Genomic DNA, 25,240 nt, shown 5'->3' with positions numbered 1-25,240 from the left:
CATTAGCATGCTAGCTAATGCTAAATTTGGTCAAAATGTCAAAAGCGAATCTCTACTGCAGTGGTTCCCAAATTTTCAGACCCAAGGCACCCTTACAAATAATTTTCACAAGATTACATTGCAAAGAATCTACAGTATGTGCAATGTGTTTCAATTTGCAACACCTTAAAGCTCTAATATTCACACAATCAGCTTACAAATGCTCTATTGTGACTTGACATCAGCTGACCTAACAAATGCTTCATTATCAATGGAAAGTGTGGCTAACTTACCGAAAATATGAGAACAGGAAACATGTCTGTAGTTCAACATAATGTTTGACTTGATTCATGGTCAGTCTTTTTTAACAAAGGTTTGACAGTCCCAAAGAACACCAAACACATCGGGAGCACGCATCTTTGATAAATTGCTTTTCTGTCACATTGTTACTCAAATCTGAGATGCAAGGACTAGGCTAACATTACACCCCAGATGGGACTCGAACCCACAATCCCTGGCTTAGGAGGCCAGTGCCTTATCCATTAGGCCACTGGGGCACATGATGCATGAGAGGAAGCAGAGAAGAGAAGCAACTTTTTTTGATTAAAAAGTCAGTTTTTGAATGGTTGAAAACAGCAAATTAGCACTGTTTTTCAAGGTGATTAAATAAAGAACGACCGTTAAACATAGCAGAGGATGGTTTCGATCCATCGACCTCTGGGTTATGGGCCCAGCACGCTTCCGCTGCGCCACTCTGCTATGTTGCTCTCTTACAATGTTTAGGCCCACTTGCATTCTGGTCATGCTATGAATCCTAAAAAGTTCCAGTTACATTATCAACCCTTGAAAGATTCATAAATTGATTGTAGGATTGTATGGTCTGTACACTTGAGCATTTTGATTGCTGTGTGTAACGTTGTTGACAAATGTACCCACCTGTAGGCCCACTTGTACCCACCTGTAGGCTTGTTCTGCAGTCCTACAGGTGAGTAGAGGTGCGCCTAGAGGTGGGTATTTTTGTGAAAATGGTACCCACCTGTAGGCCTGCAGATCAAGCCTGTGGCTGGCCCAAGCCAGTAATAGTAGTCCAATGATTTAGGGCCTACCTTGTGCTCATGTCACAAATTCAGGTTTTGAATGGTTGGATACAATTAGCACTGTTTTTCTAGGTGATTGAATAAAGCACAACAGTTAAACATAGCAGAGGATGGTTTCGATCCATCGACCTCTGGGTTATGGGCCCAGCACGCTTCCGCTGCGCCACTCTGCTACATTGTGTAGACCCACTTGCATTCCGGTCATGCTATGAATCCTGAAAAGTTGCAGTTTCATTATCAACCCTTGAAAGATTCATAAGTTGATTGTAGGTTTGTATGGTCTGTACACTTGAGCATTTTGATTGCTGTGTGTAACGTTGTTGACAAAAGGAAAATAGTACCCATCTGCAGGCCTGTAGAACAAGCCTGTGGCTGGCCCAAGCCAGCAGTAGTGGCCCAAGGATTTAGGGCCTAGCTTGTACTCACGGCACTGTCTGAGTAATGAGCAGGGCTGGGTAACAAAAACATGGTCAAAGTTAAAGATAGCAGAGGATGGTTTCGATCCATCGACCTCTGGGTTATGGGCCCAGCACGCTGCCGCTGCGCCACTCTGCTACACCATGCTGTCACAATGTTTAAGGTCCACTTCTGGTCATGCTATCCTGAAAGATCCCAGTTACATTATCAACCCTTAAAAGATTCATAAGTTGATTGTAGGTTTGTATGGTCTGTACAATTGAGAATTTTGATTGCTGTGTGTAATGTTGTTGACAAATTTACCCACCTGTAGGCTTGTTCTGCAGGCCTACAGGTGAGTACAGGTGGGCCTAAATGTGGGTACTTTTGTGAAAATAGTACCCACCTGTAGGCCTGCAGAACAAGCCTGTGGCTGGCCCAAGTCAGCAATAGTAGTCCAAGGATTTAGGGCCTACCTTGTGCTCACGTCACTGTCTGAGTAATGAACAGGGCTGGGTAGCGAAAACACAGTCGCACTACAGCACCGGTTCCCATATGACCGGTACCCATCGGACCAAATTGCGACTTAGATTTTGATGTTTCATATTGGTGCCGTCTTGGCTGATGTTACATTCGTTCTATTGACTAAGTCAGTGACAGCAGGTACCATTAGCATGCTAGCTAATGCTAAATTTGGTCAAAATGTCAAAAGCGAAACTCTACTGCAGTGGTTCCCAAATTTTCAGACCCAAGGCACCCTTACAAATAATTTCCACAAGATTACATTGCAAAGAATCTACAGTATGTGCGATGTGTTTCAATTTGCCACACCTTAAAGCTCTAATATTCACACAATCAGCTTACAAATGCTCTATTGTGACTTGACATCAGCTGACCTAACAAATGCTTCATTATCAATGGAAAGTGTGGCTAACTTACCGAAAATTTGAGAACAGGAAACATGTCTGTAGTTCAACATAATGTTTGACTTGATTCATGGTCAGTCTTTTTTAACAAAGGTATGACAGTCCCAAAGAACACCAAACACATCGGGAGCACGCATCTTTGATAATTTGCTTTTCTGTCACATTGTTACTCAAATCTGAGATGCAAGGACTAGGCTAACATTACACCCCAGATGGGACTCGAACCCACAATCCCTGGCTTAGGAGGCCAGTGCCTTATCCATTAGGCCACTGGGGCACATGATGCATGAGAGGAAGCAGAGAAGAGAAGCAACTTTTTTTGGTTAAAAAGTCAGTTTTTGAATGGTTGAAAACAGCAAATTAGCACTGTTTTTCAAGGTGATTAAATAAAGAACGACCGTTAAACATAGCAGAGGATGGTTTCGATCCATCGACCTCTGGGTTATGGGCCCAGCACGCTTCCGCTGCGCCACTCTGCTATGTTGCTCTCTTGCAATGTTTAGGCCCACTTGCATTCTGGTCATGCTATGAATCCTAAAAAGTTCCAGTTACATTATCAACCCTTGAAAGATTCATAAATTGATTGTAGGATTGTATGGTCTGTACACTTGAGCATTTTGATTGCTGTGTGTAACGTTGTTGACAAATGTACCCACCTGTAGGCCCACTTGTACCCACCTGTAGGCTTGTTCTGCAGTCCTACAGGTGAGTAGAGGTGCGCCTAGAGGTGGGTATTTTTGTGAAAATGGTACCCACCTGTAGGCCTGCAGATCAAGCCTGTGGCTGGCCCAAGCCAGTAATAGTAGTCCAATGATTTAGGGCCTACCTTGTGCTCATGTCACAAATTCAGGTTTTGAATGGTTGGATACAATTAGCACTGTTTTTCTAGGTGATTGAATAAAGCACAACAGTTAAACATAGCAGAGGATGGTTTCGATCCATCGACCTCTGGGTTATGGGCCCAGCACGCTTCCGCTGCGCCACTCTGCTACATTGTGTAGACCCACTTGCATTCCGGTCATGCTATGAATCCTGAAAAGTTGCAGTTTCATTATCAACCCTTGAAAGATTCATTAGTTGATTGTAGGTTTGTATGGTCTGTACACTTGAGCATTTTGATTGCTGTGTGTAATGTTGTTGACAAAAGGAAAATAGTACCCATCTGCAGGCCTGTAGAACAAGCCTGTGGCTGGCCCAAGCCAGCAGTAGTGGCCCAAGGATTTAGGGCCTAGCTTGTACTCACGGCACTGTCTGAGTAATGAGCAGGGCTGGGTAACAAAAACATGGTCAAAGTTAAAGATAGCAGAGGATGGTTTCGATCCATCGACCTCTGGGTTATGGGCCCAGCACGCTTCCGCTGCGCCACTCTGCTACACCATGCTGTCACAATGTTTAAGGTCCACTTCTGGTCATGCTATCCTGAAAGATCCCAGTTACATTATCAACCCTTAAAAGATTCATAAGTTGATTGTAGGTTTGTATGGTCTGTACAATTGAGAATTTTGATTGCTGTGTGTAATGTTGTTGACAAATTTACCCACCTGTAGGCTTGTTCTGCAGGCCTACAGGTGAGTACAGGTGGGCCTAAATGTGGGTACTTTTGTGAAAATAGTACCCACCTGTAGGCCTGCAGAACAAGCCTGTGGCTGGCCCAAGTCAGCAATAGTAGTCCAAGGATTTAGGGCCTACCATGTGCTCACGTCACTGTCTGAGTAATGAACAGGGCTGGGTAGCGAAAACACAGTCGCACTACAGCACCGGTTCCCATATGACCGGTACCCATCGGACCAAATTGCGACTTAGATTTTGATGTTTCATATTGGTGCCGTCTTGGCTGATGTTACATTCGTTCTATTGACTAAGTCAGTGACAGCAGGTACCATTAGCATGCTAGCTAATGCTAAATTTGGTCAAAATGTCAAAAGCGAAACTCTACTGCAGTGGTTCCCAAATTTTCAGACCCAAGGCACCCTTACAAATAATTTCCACAAGATTACATTGCAAAGAATCTACAGTATGTGCAATGTGTTTCAATTTGCAACACCTTAAAGCTCTAATATTCACACAATCAGCTTACAAATGCTCTATTGTGACTTGACATCAGCTGACCTAACAAATGCTTCATTATCAATGGAAAGTGTGGCTAACTTACCGAAAATTTGAGAACAGGAAACATGTCTGTAGTTCAACATAATGTTTGACTTGATTCATGGTCATTCTTTTTTAACAAAGGTATGACAGTCCCAAAGAACACCAAACACATCGGGAGCACGCATCTTTGATAATTTGCTTTTCTGTCACATTGTTACTCAAATCTGAGATGCAAGGACTAGGCTAACATTACACCCCAGATGGGACTCGAACCCACAATCCCTGGCTTAGGAGGCCAGTGCCTTATCCATTAGGCCACTGGGGCACATGATGCATGAGAGGAAGCAGAGAAGAGAAGCAACTTTTTTTGGTTAAAAAGTCAGTTTTTGAATGGTTGAAAACAGCAAATTAGCACTGTTTTTCAAGGTGATTAAATAAAGAACGACCGTTAAACATAGCAGAGGATGGTTTCGATCCATCGACCTCTGGGTTATGGGCCCAGCACGCTTCCGCTGCGCCACTCTGCTATGTTGCTCTCTTACAATGTTTAGGCCCACTTGCATTCTGGTCATGCTATGAATCCTAAAAAGTTCCAGTTACATTATCAACCCTTGAAAGATTCATAAATTGATTGTAGGATTGTATGGTCTGTACACTTGAGCATTTTGATTGCTGTGTGTAACGTTGTTGACAAATGTACCCACCTGTAGGCCCACTTGTACCCACCTGTAGGCTTGTTCTGCAGTCCTACAGGTGAGTAGAGGTGCGCCTAGAGGTGGGTATTTTTGTGAAAATGGTACCCACCTGTAGGCCTGCAGATCAAGCCTGTGGCTGGCCCAAGCCAGTAATAGTAGTCCAATGATTTAGGGCCTACCTTGTGCTCATGTCACAAATTCAGGTTTTGAATGGTTGGATACAATTAGCACTGTTTTTCTAGGTGATTGAATAAAGCACAACAGTTAAACATAGCAGAGGATGGTTTCGATCCATCGACCTCTGGGTTATGGGCCCAGCACGCTTCCGCTGCGCCACTCTGCTACACCATGCTGTCCCAATGTTTAAGGTCCACTTCTGGTCATGCTATCCTGAAAGATCCCAGTTACATTATCAACCCTTAAAAGATTCATAAGTTGATTGTAGGTTTGTATGGTCTGTACACTTGAGAATTTTGATTGCTGTGTGTAATGTTGTTGACAAATTTACCCACCTGCAGGCTTGTTCTGCAGGCCTACAGGTGAGTACAGGTGGGCCTAAATGTGGGTACTTTTGTGAAAATAGTATCCACCTGTAGGACTGCAGATCAAGCCTGTGGCTGGCCAAAGCCTGCAATAGTAGTCCAAGGATTTAGGGCCTGCCTTGTGCTCACGTCACTGTCAGAGTCATGAACAGGGCTGGGTACTGAAAACTCAGTCGCACTACAGCATTGGTTCCCATATGACTGGTACCTATCGGACCGAATCGCGACGTAGATTTTGATGTTTCATATTGGTGCCTTCTTCGCTAACGTTACATTCATTCTATTGACTAAGTCAGTGACAGCAGGTACCATTAGAATTAGGTAGCTAATGCTAAATTTGGTCAAAATGCCAAAAGCCAGAATGTCTAAATTAGTGGTTCCCAAACTTTTCAGACCCAAGGCACTTCCACGGCGCCCCAAAATGATATTTATAAGACTCTACAGTATGTATAACATGTTGCAATTTGCAACACTTTAAAGTTCTATCATTTTCATAATGTGCTTACAAATGCTCTATTATGACTTGACATCAGTTGACCTTACAAATGCTCCATCCTCAATGGAAAGTACGGCTAACTTACCTAAAGCTTCAGAAAAATAAAGCTTTAGGTAAGTCAGTTCCTCTGTTTACAGCTAACATAATTCTAGTTTCTGTTTTTAAAAAAAAATTAATGGGATTGCATTTGGAGCTGGACAACCGGGAGGTACGATAAAGATAAGCAGGGACTGCTGACATCGCTGGTATTCACGCTAAGCAAATACAATGACTCGACTACACCCCTTTAAGACCAAAGCTGGCATGTGTAGCCTATTGTTATATAGCCTGTCCGTAGTTCAACAAGCATATTGACTTCATTCGTGGTCACTCACTTTTAACAAAGTCATGGCAGTCCCAAAGGACGCCAAACACATGCTGAGCATGCATCACACATCATTGCTCACACGAGACATGCAAAGAAACAGATCATTCCACCCCAGATGGGACTCGAACCCACAATCCCTGGCTTAGGAGGCCAGTGCCTTATCCATTAGGCCACTGGGGCACATGAAGCATGGAAAGCCCTCAATTTTTGCATGGCTGGCTTTAATAAATTAGTATGCTGTGTATAATGTTGTTTACAAAAGGAAAAAGCACCCACCTGCAGAACAAGCCTGTGACTGGTTCAAGCCTGCAATAGTAGTCCAAAGTTCTAGTGCAGTGGTCTCCAACCCAGGTCCTGGAGAGCAACAGGGTCTGCTGGTTTTCAGTGACTCTTCACTTCATGAATAAGTTAGAGCAGTTGATTGCACAGTTAACTCAACTCACCTGGTGTCTTGGGTTTCAATTGGGTGCTGATTTTAAGGTGAAAACAAAAACCAGCAGACCCTGTAGCTCTCCAGGACCAGGGTTGGAGACCACTGTTCTAGTGCCTACCATGTAACCCACTGGTCTAATGTGCAGCAACGATACTTGTCCCTAGTAATGAAAAAAAATATGTGGGGATTGCATGACAGAGAATGCATTTCAGAAATACAAATGAACTTTCCACTACAATTATACAGCTGTAAAAGCAGTAGTTTTTGTCAATTGTTAGTTAGCAAGCTAGCTAGCTTCCACACACAGACAAAAAAAGACGAAGACCAGTTTTTAAAAACACGTTCTACTGGTTGAAATAGCATAAAATGTGCACTTCCGTGTATGTTCATTTTGTATCCAAGTATCCTGCAATTGGCTACATTCATCAGACTACTCTGATCAAGTTTTGTTATTGGAAGATGTAGCTAAATGTCCTAAGGGGGAGATTTATGGACTGCGGGACTGGAGCATTTGCGATACAATCGGAAGGGAAAAGGAGAAAAAGGCAAAAAAACCCACGGTTGGGGGTTCATTGTGAGTGCGCGTGAGGTCAGAAGGAACAGACGTTAATGTTCCTGAGAGTCTGTGATCGTTGTGGTTATTTTTGTAGGAAGCCCCGAAAAGTGTCAAATTCTCGGTGCAGTATAATTTGTCGGATGGCATGCCTGCCTTCCCAATTAAACGCGTATACGGCCCAAAACGGAATTTCTTATCGTTTTGCAAAACCCAACTTTCCTAAAATACGATCTTTGATGCCATCTTCAAGTGGTTCAGTGGTTAGACTAGCTGCAAATGTCCAGTTTCATTTAAACGCTGTCACTGATATTGTAGCTACCAGTCTCGCCGAAATTAACCAAATTGAAGCATACGGAGGAGAATGTAAAAAAAGAAATTATAGATCTTTGGTATAAGAGAATATTAACGTGATAAGGTGTCTTTTTTAAAATGTATAAATATCCGATGCATTTTTGACATTTATTTCCTTATGAAAGAAAATTAATATCTGGAAATGTTTTGTTATTTTAGCTAGCCTAAGTGGTTAGCTATCCTTGCGTGCCATAGCCTACGTGTTAACATTGGTGCGTGCATTAACTCACGTCATCTGGATTTTTTTAGTCTGAATCGGTTGATTATGTTAAGAAAAAAACCAAAACCAGCAGACTTGGTTCTCCAGGACCGGGATTAAATATCACTGCAGTTAAAAGAAAAATGCTTCCATATAATGCTGGGGCGTTCCATTTTATCCTGAAAAGGGCCGGTGTGGCTGCAGGTTTTTGCTTTTTCTTAGAGGTTTGATTGAAGACCATGATTAGTTAATTAGTTGAATCAAGAATCCTGCTTCTAAGCACAGTCCACCAACGGATTCTTGTGGGCTGCTAAAAAACTGCCTTTCGAAAAAACATGCTGTCACACGCCATGACCACCCTGGTAGGGACAGGTTATTTGTAACATAATCCAGGTGTGTGCCTACTTAACCAGTAGGCGTGGTCCTCTAATTGCCCTGAATTCCTCCCGCAAAGGTATCTCATTGGCTATTAAAAGGGAAAACTATGCAGGATTTTTTAGTTTTGCTGTCGTCCTGTGTTTATAATCAAAGTCTCCACAACCCCATCAACTTACCTCCATTTTAGATGAGTTTTCATAACCTTTTTATTTTTGTATCTTTGTTTTTCAATAGCTGTCGCCATTGAGGAAAGACAGTTTAACAAGCCTTGTCGGGTTGTTGTTCTCTCACTGGGAGGGTATTTAGTTCTAGTGGCAACATCATGTCATGCCACCGAGCATCGCTCAAGGCATAAACGAGATTGACTAATGTTTCTGGCTGAAAACACATAACAGTAGCTGAGTAGCCAGAGAGCAAGTTTGCTTTACACAAGGGTCAGGACCCATGCACACTAACATAAAAGGGAATACTTGGAAAAATCAGTTTGTGCTTAAATAAGCCTTTTTTTCTGTTAATCTACACTTTGTTTTGTGTGTGCCTTGTGCTCATTCAGTGTGCACTATTTCTGTCTGTGTATCCCACATACCCCACTGAATGTTTTGGATCTGTTGAAAAAAATATTGTGCACAGGGGAGACATTTTGTTTACATTTTCATGCTTGGTCATGGAGCCAATGTGCAACAGTTTCTTTTTATTCTACAGTTATGCAATAGTTTTATATGTTGCATTCTTGTTTTGCACACAGGTGTTGTTTTTTTAAAATTTTATTATTTGGAACAATATTTTGCGCAAGCATAGGTTTGTCTGTGCATTGTTACTGTTTTTTTGAGTCAGCTCCTAAAAGACATTATGCATAAATTTTGTACATTTGATTGCACTAAATATAGGCTGTTCACAGTAGTATAGGATTCTGATTGCAAATCACTCTCTTAAGCTATTTCAGAGAATGCATTAATACGAGATATGTATTATACATACCTAAAAATCTTAAATATATATATAGTTTGCCATATCGCCCAACCCTAATATTTAATGTGATATTTAACATTTCCTTTTTAATGTGGGCATTTCCCACTGCTTCTAACAAAACCCATTATGCTCCTGTATAACATTTAAAAATACTGCAGCATGTCCACGCTAGTAAGTAATCAAACTGAATCTAACACGTGAGTGTCACTTTTGAACACTGTCAGTCATCACCTGTGCTTAATTAGTGGCAGTTACTTAATCAAATTAGTTCATTGATGTGGCGCAAATGGGTAACTTGTTTGAGAAAGGGCTTGACAAAGAAGCTATCACAACCTCTAGCTGGTGGAGGACTGATGTACAATAGGAGACAAACTGGGGGCCATAATTATAAGAAGAAGGACCACTCATATGTCTGACAATATTGATGCTTAACTATAACCAGTTGTGGAGATCTGTGAGTTTTTCAAGTGAGAGCATAAAGCTCTCAGTCTGCCTTTAGGCTAATTACTACATATCCTGAACTTAATTGAACGTCACCGGTTTGCTGCCTCACAATGAATGTGAAGTGCACAAAAGCAATGCTACCATACTTTAATAGGAAGATTTAGGAGCTTGCTAACCATGGGAAACACACTGGGAACCATTATGTGTACTTGGGAGAGCTTTTGTTTATCTCAGTGGTGTCAAACTCGTGCCATGGAGGGCCGTGTGTATGCAGGTTTTCATTCCAACCAATTAATGCTGCCTTAATTGAGTCCAATTACTCATTCAGCCATATGCGTTTAACTGCATTGAAGCACAGAATATAAGAAAATTTTTATTTAGACAATGCGGGTCACCATAGACGTCGGGTCACCATTGTGCACAAACCTGCATCCCTAATTCAGCAAATAATTTAACTAATTATATAATCAAGATCTGAGGCTGGAATGAAAACCTGCATACACACGGCCCTCCATGGCACAAGTTTGACACCACTGGTTTATCTCCTTTGATTGATTGTAGCCGAGACATGTTGGCAATACTGAACACATTCAACCAGGTTAGCATTCATTTGATACTAAAATATTTTTGTTTTTTCATATAGAATATACAGTATAATCTAGTCAGAAAACTCTCTCTCTCTCTCTCTCTCTTTCTCTGTCTGTCACACACGCATGTATGTATGTTTACTAGATGCTTTTTAGTAGTCAGAGTTAGTGGGAGTGTGTAGAGAAGCAAAAATATTTTCATATGCAACAATACATTTTTATTTTTGGATTTTTTAAATGTAAATGTCACCAAATATAGAATGCAGCAATCTGACAAAAAATTGGGGAATAAGTATTCAGTTGTTTTGATACAGTAAGGTATAAAAGTAAACAGGGACACTGAAATACCTTACTGTATCAAAACAACTGAATACTTATTCCCCAATTTTTAGTCTAAATATTTACTTTTGCAGGTAGTGAGTATCAATACATTTCACCCATAGCATTACAGCTTTACTAGGATATCATAGTGTTATCTACAATTAGGCTACAAGTTCAAAATTGCACAATAATCTGCACAGCAATATTGTGCTTCATTTTTAATAATTTCATAATTAGAAGTCTGCAGGGGGACTGTAGCATATAGGGTTACAAAAATGATTAATGGTGTTAATTGTTTTTACAGTATTAAGAATGTTTGCTTAGCACTGTAAGCCAATTTGCAGCACTTCTGATAGAGTTTTCTGATTCCATATGGGCCACCCCCGCCAGGCCTAAATCACTTAAAACCACTGAATAATCATGTTGAAAATAGATATTTTTCAAATGTAAATTAGGTATCAAATTTTATTTGCTTTTATAATGTATTTATGTATAATGTATAATGCATTATAATGTTGCCTTTGCTTTTTGCCATACTTCATTATTTGGATTTGTATTTATTTATTTATTTATTTATTTATTTATTTATTTATTTATTTATTTCATTATTAGTATTACTTTTATGTTAATACAAGTAAGAAAAAATGGCTTGGATGAACTAAGTCGTGGTACAGGATCAGCACTCTCCCCTACGCTCATCTGGGTATACACTTAAACATTGTGAAAAACAGACAGGAGTGTACAGCTGAGTCTGCTCAAATTGGGAGCTCTGCATGAGGGACTGCGCGGTTACGTGGAAGGGCGTTAGTTGAGAAGTGGGATGGTCGAGACGTGCTGACGTCACCAGTCCGTATGAGCTGTCAATAGCATGACAAAACGAACAAGGAAAAAAACTGGAGGCTATCTACATTCTGAAGGGGTCTAAGGGATTAAGACAATAAAATGACGCTATCCAGAAATTCCGTAGCCTTTAGTTACTGTTGAAGGATTAATACATAGCGACACAATAATAGATCTCAGGTCAATACTCAAGTGCCTACTAGACCACAAAGAAAGTACGAAGACTTAGCAGAAGTGTCCGGCCGATACAGGCATATGCGACGGTTTCAAGGTAGTTGTCTGCGTGTATTGATTTGCTTGTATATTTCTTTTGAAGTACTGTTGGTCCGTACAAAAGTGTTACGGAAACTCCCTGCATTCTTGTTCATTGTGTTGGCATCAATGAGACGGGCAGAAGTCTGGGAGGAAGATTACCTATTTGCTGTAATATTAGCTAGTGTTGAATTTTAAAAATTAACCTAACCGTTTTCCGTAAAGAGATTCGCTGTTTCTTGAATATTAACCTTTTTTGTTATTTCACATTTTCTTAGTCGAATAGACACGACTCAACACGAATATAGGCTACTTGTCAATCTGGATAGTGTTGGTTGGTTATACCCTATACCATAGCTACACCAAGCTGATTTTTGTCGTACGGGTTGCCATATTTTTTATTTCCTTTTTTATTCAGAGCATGCTACTGCACTGTGAATGGATGCATTTAATGTAGCCTGTAGTTAATTCATCAGCAGTCTGTGTTTGAAATTATGTGTAAAAAATTAGCGTAAATCGCGAGCTACATTATTTCACCGGTTTTGGTAGGATAATTCGCCTCGTATGATTAGCAGTGGAAATTTATGACTGCAGTCTGAAATATGTGGTTGAAGATAAATGTAAATGGTTTCACATGATCTTTTTCAGTCGATTCTGGAAGGCACTGAGACAGGAATATAATAATAGACTATGTCCAAAATGCTTCTGACCAGGTGTGGTTTTCATTTTAGTAAGCTTTTAATTTCAGGAGACAAGGAAAAGAAAATTCTGCTATTATTATTATTAGTAATAATAACAACAACAACAACAATACTACTACTACTAATAATAATAATTATTATTATTATTATCAGTATTAGTATTAATATTAATAATATAGTCTGTAGGCCCCAGGTTTACTCGAAAAGCTATCAAGGTTCTGCTGAGGATGTAATGAACAAATAATTGCCCAGGGCCAGTGCAAAGTCATATCAGTCGAGTATTTTAAGCACAGAAAGGTATGGATGCAAATTATTCTAATCTGCAGGCATTGTGTGGGAGGTAGGACAGAGGTTAATGTGATTGTTTTGGTTGAAAAAAAAAAAAAAAGGTATTTTTTAGATAAGGTGAAAGCGGTTCAACGCTGTCGAACTTCAGCTCCTAATCAGTCCCTAATCCTCAGTAAACACCTTGTGCCTTAATAGCCATGGTTGTGGTGAGATAAACCCTCTCAAACGGCCCTGGAATTAACCATAGGTTTGTGGCCCTGCGCCGTTTCAATCTCGCACATGCAAACAGCACAAACCCCGCCATACTGGAAGATGGATCCTGTAGTGTTTGCGATAGTGTTTGTCATCGTAGCAGGTTTCATACAGACTGCCAGAGGGCAGATAACGGACAGCTCTGGGACTCGAGAAGCACCGTTCCAAAGCACATTAAGAATACAGAATCCACTTTCCTTTAATCTCCCTTCAGGGATATTTTTTTCGGGCTTGTTGGTGGGGCACACGCTACTACTGCAGTTCAGTACCTCTCTTGGCACCATTTGTTTGTAACGTTTGTGTGTGTGTGTTTTAAAAAAAAACTTTTCTAAGTATAGAAATCCTGTCCTAGGGCAGTGGGGCATTAAGGCCACCTGCTGTGACACTGCAGAAGTGATTCGCTGGGGAGCTGAGGGACATTGACCCCGCTGCTCAGACACAGGATCTGTCACAGTGCTGCTCTTGTCTCTCTTCCTCCTCTTTCTCTTCTTTCTTTCGCTTCCTTCTTCCAAGTTCTTCAACAGATATGTTTGGTTGAAGGGCCTCTCTTCTGCTTCTCTGTTGTGTGTCACGTCTGTTCGCATATCCAGAGTCTACCCACCCCTACAGTAAATGTCTGATCCTCCTTTCTCATTTTTTTGTTGACAATTTGTTTAAAAGTTTCTCCATGCTCTATCGCCTTCCCTGGCACTCGCCCTCCAGTCCCTTCTCTCTCTCTCTCTCTCTCTCTCTCTCTCTCTCTCTCACTCGCTCTCTCTCTTGCTCTCTCACTCTCTTTCTCTCTCTCTCTCTCTCTCTTTCCCCCCCCCACTCGCTCTCTCACCCAGTCTCCCTGCTTTTCCCTCTCAGGTGTGTGGCGATGGAGATGAGAGAGTGGGGTGTGGTGGCCGGGAGTTTTGCGGGGTTCCAGCTGCTCCTCACCGTGGTGAGCCCCCGCCTCTCCCCTGCCCTGGCCCCTGGATTCAGCTGCCTGGCCCCAGGCAAGCACACAGAGTGGAACTCCAGGTAGGCCACTCATACGGACTTCCAGGTAGAGGGCTGGTCTGTCATCGCTCTCTTCAGGATTAAACGCTGGTTGTAATCTGAGTGATGGCTACTTCAGTTTAGTACATATAATCCAGGTGTTTGCCTTGGATGCACATTTACGTCCGTCCATGCGTTATCTATACCCGCTTATCGTGGGCGGGGGGGGGGGGGGGTGCTGAAGCCTATCCCAGCATGCACTGGGCGAGAGGCAGCAATGCACCCTGGACAAGGCTGCCAATCCATCGCATCGGGGCTGCACATTTACAATGTCGCCGTAACAGTACACGTTACTGCGGTGAGCCCTACAGGACGTGACACAAGAGCTGTTAATGAATACAAGTACATGTTCCAACTGCTGTTGATGGCAGAGGTATTTTATATTTTAAAAACTAGAAATTAATGAATGACACCCTTTATGTCAACAATTTCCATACTGTTGCCAAGTGTATGAGAGATACTTGCCCATTCATGAGATGGACTCAGTTCTTGGTGCTGGAAGCGTTGGTCTGCTTGGTCTGCTGCTGCTATCGTTCCAGTGAATATAGGTGCTCATGTATATTCACATAAGGGGTGTGACCACGACGTGTTTGGCTCTAATTGCCATCTATTCCTGTAGAATCGTTACGTCTGTAAATCATTCAGAAACACATACGAGCCAAACCTGACAGCTCATGGATATTCATGAGCGTAAGGGTAAAGAACGGTCAGTTCCGGAAGCCTTTGTGCCGAGACCAGAAATCCAGCCATGCACTGAGTGCGGTGCGGCTGGGTCTTTGTCTCGCTGGAGATCCAAGAGATTACTGACTGAGAACGTTTGAACTTTTGAGTGTAAAATGTAACCGCAAAAATGTCAAAAGTAAAGGTTATTACTAAGAGTTATGTGCTGCGTTTGCATGAAGCATAATTTGAATTCACCTTATTTAAAATGAATATAAGCAAATTAAAATGAATGGCAATGCAAGGTATGGATTGTATTCAGTTAATCAAGGTCAGAAAATTTGTACAGAAAATTGATGTCCATACAAACGTTCAGCCTAGTAGAAAACGCTGGCAGATTCACAATTCCTGAACTGCCCGTGTTTGTGTACTACCAAGCTCTAACGAGGAGAAGCCCCTATACACCGTGCTGTGCATTTTCCTAAGCTTATCCGTGACATCATATCCTGTGGAGCATTCAGTGACATGCAGAAAGGGAAGGATTTCCAATCAGTATTTCACTCCAGTTTTCATTCGGTCTTAGCAGTGACTGATGCCACAGCACCAGGTGATGCAGATGGCAAATGATGCACCGATGCAAAATCTATGGCTGTCTCGCCAACTTTTATTACTACTTGCTGACAACGCCGCCAGAACCGGCGCTGGCTGGCTCTTTCGAAGGATTGCGTCTCCACGATGCTTCCCACAGCTGCGGCTGTAGCGAAACGGTATCACACTGAATACCGATGTCTACCCGAATGGAAGTAACCACACAAACTTTATTTGCGGTTGGCCGTCTACCACTGACAGTTTTCTGCGACCAGACCGCGCCACAGCTGATTACTGTCCCCTTTTCAAACTCTTTGACATACTTGCGGTCCAACTGCTGTCCTGCGTGAAGGGAAATGCAGGGGGCAAATCTGACTGGAAGGTTTGTCTTCCATTCGGGGCTCTGCACACATTGCGGGGAGTTCTCTTGTTGTTTCTGTATGGCTCCCTGACGACTCCTCCTCCTTTATATTTCCACATTAAGGTCCTGCCTCATTATCTGTGTGTGTGGATCTGGAGTGGGCGCTGCGCTGGTTCACATCGCGTCCGATTACATTACGTGGATTTAGTTCATCTTAATGATCCGTGCCCTTTATCAGGAAACGTAAGCAAGGAATATGCATCATCATACGAAAATATTTGGTTTTTAATATCCCAACAGCCGCGGTTAGCGGGTTTCGACTCTGGCAGCAGAAGTTGTGCTCTTCAGCCGAACGAGATAACAATGCAGGCCAGGGCGTTTCAGTCCAAAAACAACCACTGCTTGTTTAGCATGTTAGCGTGACCTTAATGCCAGGGCTGAGTGAAGCAATATAACGTGCCGACTCTCTCGAAAAATAGGCCAGAGCCAGTGCCTCCGCTCAGCCGAGCTGACCTGGGTCAACCTGACAAAGTGATAGTGGAGAACTGTGGAAGTGATCTATCATCTACGCCAGCGCAGCCTGGATCCAGCTGCCCGGTGAAAGTGGGCTATTACTTGTGTTTCTTGTTTATAGGTTCGTGTCCACCGTCCATGCGCTGATAGTGGGACTCTTCTGTCTCTACATCCTGTGGTTTGATGACGCGGTCAACGCCGACCCGGTCTGGTAAGAGAGCGAGAAATAAGGCACTCTCTGTTGTGGCCTGGTGATTAATTCTGTCTGTCAGCTGCTGGGTCGGGGCTCATTATAGCGATGATGTAATGGTGATGTAATGGCGCTGGAGCAAGGCCAGTGCTGGAGGTAGTGCATTGTCGTGGCGGAATCATCGCCTGCTGTTTCTCTTCTGTCATTTTTCTCTGTTGAGAGAAACAAATGGAGTAAGTTTAACTTCTCTCTTCCACAGCTGCTTTCACATCACCCACTCTCTCTATGTCACCCACTCCCTCTACATCACCCAACCCCTCTACATCACTCACTTCCTCTACATCACCCACCCCCCTCTACATCACCCACTTCCTCTGCATCACCCACCCCCCTCTACATCACCCACTTCCTCTGCATCACCCACCCCCCTCTACATCACCCACTTCCTCTGCATCACCCACCCCCCTCTACATCACCCACTTCCTATACATCACCCACCCCCCTCTACATCACCCACTTCCTCTACACCACCCTTCTCTCCCCTTCTTTCTGTTACCACTCTCCACATTACCCTGAGATAGAAACTAGAGCTTGGCTCTCTTCTTTATTCCGTCTCTCTCTCTTTCTCTCTCTACCTCTCTTCTTCTCTCTCCTACTTTCCTCTATCTCTGTCTCACCCTCTCCTTCTCTCCTGCCAAACAAGGCTCCATTCTTTTCATGGTGAGCAACAGCAGTGCAGTGTAGTCCCTAGCCTGGGTCCTCGCCATATGGCACACCCCTCCCCACACACACACACACACACACACACACACACACACACACACACACACACATACATACACTCACACACACACACACACTCACAGACTCACTCACTCACACACACACGCACGCACGCACACACTCGCACACGCACGCACACACACACACACACACACTCACAGACTCACTCACTCACACATACACGCACGCACGCACGCACGCACACACTCACACACGCACACACGCACACACCACGCACACACACACTCGCACACACGCACGCACGCACACACGCAAACACACTCACACACACACTCACACACACGCACACACTCACACACACACTCGCACACACGCACGCACACACACCACGCACGCACACGCACACACGCACACACCACGCCCTGCTCTCAGTCTGATCAATACCCCAGCTCTCTCACTTCCTTTGTCTCCCTCGGCCAGCATATCTAATGGAGGGAGCAGAGAAAGAAAATCCCCTCTTTCTCTCTTTTTCTCTCTCTCTTTCTCGCTTCCTCTTTTCTGTCTGTTCACCCTGCCTCATAGGACTCCCAAGCCTTTGTGGAGTTCCAGCTGGCTGTTTCTTTTTTGCTTTCATTTGCTTCTTTTGTACTTTCGCTTCTCTTCCTCCTACTGTAATCTGTCGCTAGATTTTCTCTTTAGTTCTATTTAGCTGTCTCATTTTTTTTTTTTTTTTCTCAGCCAGTTAAAAAAAAAAAAAAAGCACTGTCCTCCCCTCCTTCTGTTCAGTGGATTTTTTCTGTTGTCTCTTTTCTTTTTACATATTTATTCCCTTTCTCTCTTACTTTTTTTTGCTGATTGATTTGGTAAATTTTTCACGTTAAGTGTGGGATAAACATTCTTTGTTATCTGATGGCTTCATAATTCTGTGCAGAATGAAAGACACACTGGCACTGCTGTGCTTTTAAATAATTAACTAGAGTGCCATTTGGTAGAATATATACCACTGATACCCTTTACAGCTGTAACATGAGCCCTAAAACAAAAATCATTTCTCCTTTGTCTCAAAGACAATCATTTCGCCGAGCAATCATCCAAATCTCTGTCTGTTTTTTTTTTCATGGCCAGGAGCAGACAAACTGAGATCCAGACAGATTGTATAAACCCCACCCGTCCTGCCACTGGCAGGGGTGTTAGGGCACAAAACCTTGCCCCTCTGCCTGACAGCTTAGCATCCCCACGTTAACATTACTTTATTTGACCGTTAGTGGTTGTCAAGTACTCACATTGGTTAATTTAACGCCTTATTGACTGCGCTTGATAATATACAGGGTGTGTCTAAACACAAGCAGCAATCAGTGCCAGCCTCGTTTAGCCTTTAAGTCAGAACATAATGTTCTGACTTAAAGGCTAAATATAATGCCTTTAAGTTAGAACATAATGATCTCATTGGTACGTATCTGTGGCTGCGCAAGGCATAGGACATGTTATTAATACTCTGTAGTGCGTTGGTTTATATATATATATATGTGTGTGTGTGCAATTACATATTCTCATCCTTATCTAAAAGTCTTTCAACCCTGTACAATTCAAATATGACTAAATGAATGCTATTAAACCTCCATTCGTTTGAAATGTAGAACAATTGTAAGGCATGCTAGCTGATGGAGAGGATTTATCAATCAAGTACAGAGGAACCAGAGTCTGTGTTTTTCATGTTCTCGATCTCATTTATACCAGCCAAATATATAAAGTCTGAAATGTAGAATTCCTATTTGTCAAGAGAAGGAAAATGTTTCGTAAACATCATAATTTCAGTGATCTCACATTTTAGAATTTCTTTTCCCCACAGTGCAGAAGAAATCCAGTCGCGCAGATCGTTGTTTTCACTCGAAGCATTTTTACTTCAGTAACCAGTGTGTTGTTCTGCAGGGGGGACCCCAGCCTCGTTAAACTCAATGTGGCTATAACCTGTGGCTACCTCCTCTACGGTGAGTCGCCGTGTCCTATCGCTAGCGCATTATATTAAATATTTTAAAATTTTTTAAATATGTATTCAGAAGAGATACTGGGAGGTAAGTGCACGTTTGAGCACGTTGTGGCTGTGCTTGGCTTTGTGTAGAAGCTTTTGAAAATGGAGACCTCAGATTTTTTTTGTTGTAAAAGTCATTTTCAGAGGTGGCGGGGGGGGCACCACAGAGCAATTTAACCGGCAGTTTGCTCCTCTCAACAGCAATATAGCGGGTTTTGCTGAGCGGTGACTCCACGCAGTAATGCAGGGTACATCTCTCTCTCCCCCCCCCTCTCACCATGTCACACAGACCTCCTGCTACTGGCCTGCCACTGGAGCACCATGGGAGACGGCTTTTTCGTCTGTCACCACTTGGCGGCGCTCTACGCTTATGGATTCGTCCTGGTGAGCCGTTTACTGTAACTCTGACTCCAAAGGCTTAACGATAAACACGGAGAAAGTGGCGGCTCTGGTATTTATACGAAAAGGGGGATTTCGTGTGGATAGATGAATAAATATTTTTTTTCCGTATGGCCGTGTGTTTAGATACAATTCTTATGTGTCATTCACAGTGTTGACATGTTCTGTAAAATAAGTTCGCTATAATGATCACTGCTACAAGTGTACTTACTACTTATTTTGGTATAAGAAACCCTGAAAGGTCATTTACTGAACTGAATATATGTTTTCAGCGCTGGGCTAGTTTGATTTGTCTGTGTTTGTGTGTGTGTGTGTGTATTACAGAGTCGGGGAGTACTGCCCTATTTTGCCAATTTTCGTCTCATTTCAGAGCTGTCCACCCCATTTGTCAACCAGAGGCAAGTCCTTATGCTGCCTTTGCTTTCTTCATATTCTTTCCTCCCTCCTCCTTTTCTGTATCTCTGGTCCAAAGAGAACCTTTCAGAGAGAAGTTATCTCTGCCTCCTCGTGGCTGCCACTGAACTGTGCATTGTTTTCAGTTGTAAGTGTGTGTACATGCATGCTCCCTTGCCCTCTCCTTTCTGCAATATGCCTCTTTCTCCTTCCTTATTTCTGTCTATTATATCTGAAAAAAAGAAACTGAAATCCGCGCCCACCCTCCCCCCCCGCTTTTCCCCGTCTCTCCAATTTCTAAGGTGGTTTTTTGAGGCCCTCTCTTACCCGCGCACGGGCAGCCTGGTGGTGGCCAACGGGGTTGCCATGACGGTGGTGTTCTTCCTGGTGCGGATCGCCGTGATCCCCTCCTACTACTCCAAGGTAGCGGCCACTTTCGGGACCCCCGCCTTCACCCGGCTGGGAGCCGGCCCGCAGGTGGCCTGGATCCTCTCCAGCGTCAGCCTGGACGTCCTGAACCTCATCTGGATGTACAGAATCTCCAGGGGCTTGTACAAGGTCCTGGGCCGGGCGCTGGGGAGAGCCGGGGGCAGCTGCCCGGAGAAGCAGAACGACCTCCCCAAATCTCACGGCAACAGCCACGCGGACTGAGGGGCAGGGGGCGCCACCGGGGCCCTTCCTGTCTGTCTCTGCAGAGGTGTGATCGCCTCCAGACCGCTGCTCAAACAGTGTGCCAACCCCACATTCCCTCCTCCACGAGTGCGCCTGTGATCTGTTCCCCTGGTCGCTGTGGATGGAGACGATGGGAGGTACTGCATGGGCTGCGTACTAGCCTGCTTTCTCAAGGCCAAATCATTTCAGATGGATAATGATGCTAAGATGGCCCATCCCAGCCGTTTTGCTCCAAGTCATATCCCTTGAAAGCCTAATCAACACCTTCACTCAACACCTTTGTACTCAACACCTTCAATCAGCACCTTTGTACTCAACACCTTCAATCAGCACCTTTTGCTCAACGCTTTCACTCAGCACCTTCACTCAGCAGCTTTTACTCAACACCTTTAATCAACGTCTTTCACTTAACACCTTTACTCCACACCTTTTACTCAACACCTTCACTCCACACCTTTTACTCAACACCTTCAAGCCACCTTTCACTCAAGACCCTCACCCACCCCCACACCCCTGCCTACTTACAGTATTACCCAACCCTCTCAGATCCTTTCCCCTGAGTAAAGCAGCACTCTTGAGAGAGAGCTTCCTACTGCTTACAACACAAGGACCTTAGCCACTCTCCCTGCTGCTTACAACAGAAGGACCTTAGCCACTCAGTATGCTGTTCCACAGGCTCCTGGGTGCCTCTTGTACAGATGCCTTGACCCCTGCATGTGAAAAGCTCCTAGTGTCTGCCAGTCATCCGCTCACAGCACAGCCAGTCCTCCTTTACCTGAACCCCCCCGGTCCCCGCTGCACACCTGAGCCAAGGGAGCAAGCCGGTCGTGACTGGAACCCTGAGCAGGAAGATCAAGGAGCTCTGGGGAAATGGGGGAATGTGTGTGGTGAGGTCTGACAGATATTCCCATGCAGTGTGATGGCAGTGGAGTTTTATGGAGCTGGGGCAGTTCTGCTGCCCCCCCCCCCCCCCCCCCCCATTCCTCTGCTTCATAATCAGGAGCCGCTCGCATTTCTTCAGAACTGTCGTGTGTTCTAGAACGGTCCAGTGGAATCCAGGTCCGTTCACTTTAAGTCATTAGGAATCACCTGCTACTTTGCATCCCCTTTTATTAGGAATGGCAGGTACGCCATCCACCAAGTTACGTGTTGGAGGGGCATACTTCATGTCCTTAAAAAAAAAGTGTTTGGCATTTCATTTGCCTTGGTTCAAGTCATTCATTTCATTCACGAAAGGAAAAAAGGTAACTGCTTTCATATGTGTGAATGTACCTGCCCTTTACTGCATATCTCCAACCTTTCAGAAGAATCATTTCTGATAATGAGCCACTTGGTGGTTGTTCTTTTAAGAATTTTTTTGCACACATTCCTTACAGTTACAAGCTTGGCATTTCCACCAGAAATACACAGTGAGATGTGCTTGCACCCGACAGAGAGAGAAATTGAATGGGATTTCTCTGCTGGATGTTCATTTTCAGTGACAGGAAAACGGAAAGTCCCATTCATTTAATGGGGAAAGGTCAGAGGAGATTGAAGGAGAATCAAATTGAACTGCTATGGTGAATTACCCTTAACTCCATTTCAGGGATGTTAGTTTACACCTTCCCCCCCTAAAAAAAAACTAAAAAAGTGATGTTGGTGTCTTGAACATCACAAGGTGCTTCTCAGTCTTCCTTCCTGGATCCGAAGTGGATTTGCCATAGGGACCAGCTGTGTGATATACATATTTTGTTAGCATATTTTTTGTTTACTTCTAATTAACGGTAGGAAACGTGGGTGTTGTTGCAGATGTTTGATAACTCCGTTTTAATCATCATTGTGATGGACTTCCATTCGGACGACTAAATTGCTGATGATTATGTTTGTTATTGAGCAGAACTTGGATATCTGATGAACGTGTAATTTCTGCAGTATTCGCTCTTCTTTCAACTCACAGTGAAGTTGTAAGACTCAACAGGATTTTCCCAGGGCCGTTATTTCTAGGGGTTGAGTTAAGTGAGCCTCTAAACCCTGCCCCGCCAGTGGTCTTGTGCCTTGACACAAACAGAAGCTTGTATTCAGGCAAGCGGAGACTAACATGTATTTTATAAGCCGGCGATTTCATTATTGCGGTTAATGGTTTGTAGGTTTCACTGTTTTCCAAACAAGTATGCTGTGAAGGACTCTGCCAGTAAGGTCTTTTTTTGACGGTTTTGAAGGCCGGGTTTTTTTTTTTTGCCAGTAAGAGGAAAGAGGAACCCCATCCAGAGGCCTGCTATGAGCCATGTGCTGTTTACAGCCAAGCTAGAGGAAAGTCACCAGTGCAAATGGGTGGAAGTGGGCGTGCTCTGCTGAAGATGGGAGATGAATGCCCGAGTTACTACTTCTACTCCACACAGTTTCAGGAGAGCTTGAGAATGCTGTGCCATTTTCTGAAAAAGGAAGTGTTTTGCTCATTTTCTCTACCGGTGAAACTGAGGTGAAGACGCATTCAGGTGCTTAATATGAAATAGTAAAATGAATCAGAAGTATTGAACTTATGCATGGGAGTCTGGTCCTGCTGCCAGTATTAAATTAAATCAGGACTGCACAAGCACCAGATACACTTGCCATAGCCAAACAGGTGGCCTGAGTGCTGATTATTAATACTGGGGGTTTTTTTTGTTTAGTTCTTTTTTTGTATGGGGTACTTTATTATCATTGATATACGTGGTTTATCCTGAATTTATACTGGAAATGTGTAAAAATTACAGCAAATTTCTCAGTGATTAATCAATTCTAACGGCATTTGTATTTGTCCAATGGGGACCAAAATGTAAAAGTTGAAAGCACTCTATTACAGGTGACTTTATACGTGGCGTTTTTCTGCATGCTTAGAAACTGGATGGGAATAAGGACTTATTCCTCCCTTTCTCTGCTGATCTAAAGCAATATGGTGCAGGAATTTAGTTTCAAAGCTACATATTGTAAAGTAATTCTATGTGCACAAATGCATCTTATGCACACTTGTTTTAGCAAGAAAAAAACATACATGCATTTTTTTTTTGTGTGTGTGTGTGTTTACTTGGTACAGTGGTGCCCACATGCATGAGTATGAACTGTGAAATGTTTCAGTGTTGTGGCATGTCCTTTGTTGCACAGACGACGGAAGGACTTTTTGACTTCTGCATGTGACCTACGTTAAAAACAGGAGGGTTGTCCTGGATGAACTTCATAAGCAGTACTGGTTGTGATTGAGGTTATGCTGGTGAAACAGAAAATTTAAAACTTTGCCTGGCATTGCAAATTTCTCAAATGTCTTAACTGTTCAAGTTAAATGAATGTCATAATAAGTGAAATATCATGTGCCATAGGTCAAACTGCTAACTAGGGAAATGTACATGTGATGTCCCCCAGGACAACCATCAAATACAAATAAACAGGTTTTATTTGATTTTATTTTTGCTTTATTTGTCATGTTGCTCCTTTAATCATTGTATGTGAAAGGAACAATGCGACTGTCTCCATCAGAAAACTAAATCATACTAACTGTTGTGAAGAGCTACTTCTACTTTACCAGTAGATCTGGAAGGGGAGATTTACTTGACAGTACTGTAATGTGTTACATTAAAAGAGAGACTTTTGTATTAAAGTGTGATAGAGGCAGAAGATGAGAAATTTGATCGTCTAGACTTTTTGACAGGTTCGTCTAATTTAACAACTGTCAGAGCTGTTATATTTCCAGCGCAATGTCTGAAACTGTTTTACTATAGTTTCTATGTGAATGGCCATTTTTCTAACCTAAATGCTTTTTTTCTAGCCAGCTGCATTTTGTATAAAACATCTCTAAACCTACTGTATGTTGGTGATGTGATTTTTGGGTGTGGCTTGTCACTGATAAACAGGCTTAACAGTTAAACAAATGGAATCACTAGCTTTTCCTACTGTACTGCATATATACGTACCCACAGGAGTACACAATGTTCCATGTCCTCTTCCAGCTGTCCAATTTTGGAATATGATATAGAAAGTATAATGATGTAAAGTCATCTGAAACAACCAACGAAGTAATGGTGATATTTTAAAATAGTCAATACCTTGATATGTTAAATTTATTTTTATTTTTTATGGTCAGATTTCCCAAGCTCATAAAATGAACTTATAACTGCAATACACTACATTTGAGTAATTTCTCTCCAATATTGAATTTTTTTTTTTCTGGGACGGCCAAAATCACAGCAACGGTCACAGTGTGTTGTAGGCATTAATAAAAAACACATGCACTTATAAGCACATGGCACTTGCAATATTAGATGAGGTTCGCGAAATTCCTGTACTTGTGAGCACAGGCGCAGGGATATGTGAACACTGGATGTGTTCATTTAGGGCTTTTTAGAAAAGAGTAAAATGGGGAGTGACTGGACTAATGTGTCCTGACTGATTCCAGCTTTCTACGTCTCTGCGGTGCTGTGCATTGCAGTCCAGAGGCTGGGAGAGTGACTAGAGTCTAACGTGTCTTTTTTTTTTACCAAACATGGTCACAGAAGCAA

The 25,240-nt window shown here is 42.9% G+C and overlaps 1 protein-coding gene and 4 non-coding genes across 6 annotated transcripts in view; 1 reads left to right on the top strand and 4 right to left on the bottom strand.

Annotated features, from left to right (window-relative positions):
* The window catches only part of LOC118221127 (TLC domain-containing protein 4-B-like), a 45,052-nt gene extending 20,507 nt beyond the window's left edge, over positions 1 to 24,545 (top strand). Inside the window, exons 1-7 of one of the 2 annotated variants that reach the window (XM_035405864.1) lie at positions 11,637 to 11,938; positions 14,010 to 14,165; positions 16,427 to 16,516; positions 19,169 to 19,227; positions 19,558 to 19,652; positions 19,992 to 20,065; positions 20,363 to 24,545. In XM_035405864.1, the coding sequence (XP_035261755.1) occupies positions 14,020 to 14,165; positions 16,427 to 16,516; positions 19,169 to 19,227; positions 19,558 to 19,652; positions 19,992 to 20,065; positions 20,363 to 20,711 (813 nt within the window). In that variant the 5' untranslated portion in view covers positions 11,637 to 11,938; positions 14,010 to 14,019 and the 3' untranslated portion in view covers positions 20,712 to 24,545. Of the gene's footprint in view, positions 1 to 11,636; positions 11,939 to 14,009; positions 14,166 to 16,426; positions 16,517 to 19,168; positions 19,228 to 19,557; positions 19,653 to 19,991; positions 20,066 to 20,362 lie in introns of those variants that run through there. The other variant, XM_035405865.1, reaches the window with a different exon arrangement.
* Positions 464 to 536, bottom strand: trnar-ccu. The gene has a single exon. It is a non-coding gene; the product is annotated as a tRNA-Arg (tRNA).
* On the bottom strand, positions 2,603 to 2,675 carry trnar-ccu. The gene has a single exon. It is a non-coding gene; the product is annotated as a tRNA-Arg (tRNA).
* trnar-ccu lies at positions 4,742 to 4,814 on the bottom strand. Its single transcript has one exon. It is a non-coding gene; the product is annotated as a tRNA-Arg (tRNA).
* On the bottom strand, positions 6,697 to 6,769 carry trnar-ccu. The gene has a single exon. It is a non-coding gene; the product is annotated as a tRNA-Arg (tRNA).
* Positions 24,546 to 25,240: the final 695 nt, after the last annotated feature.

This window comes from Anguilla anguilla, chromosome 2 (genome assembly GCF_013347855.1).
Source record: "Anguilla anguilla isolate fAngAng1 chromosome 2, fAngAng1.pri, whole genome shotgun sequence".
Taxonomy (NCBI): domain Eukaryota; kingdom Metazoa; phylum Chordata; class Actinopteri; order Anguilliformes; family Anguillidae; genus Anguilla; species Anguilla anguilla.
The sequence above is the reverse complement of the archived record's forward strand: the minus strand, read 5'-3'. Positions and strand labels throughout refer to the sequence as shown.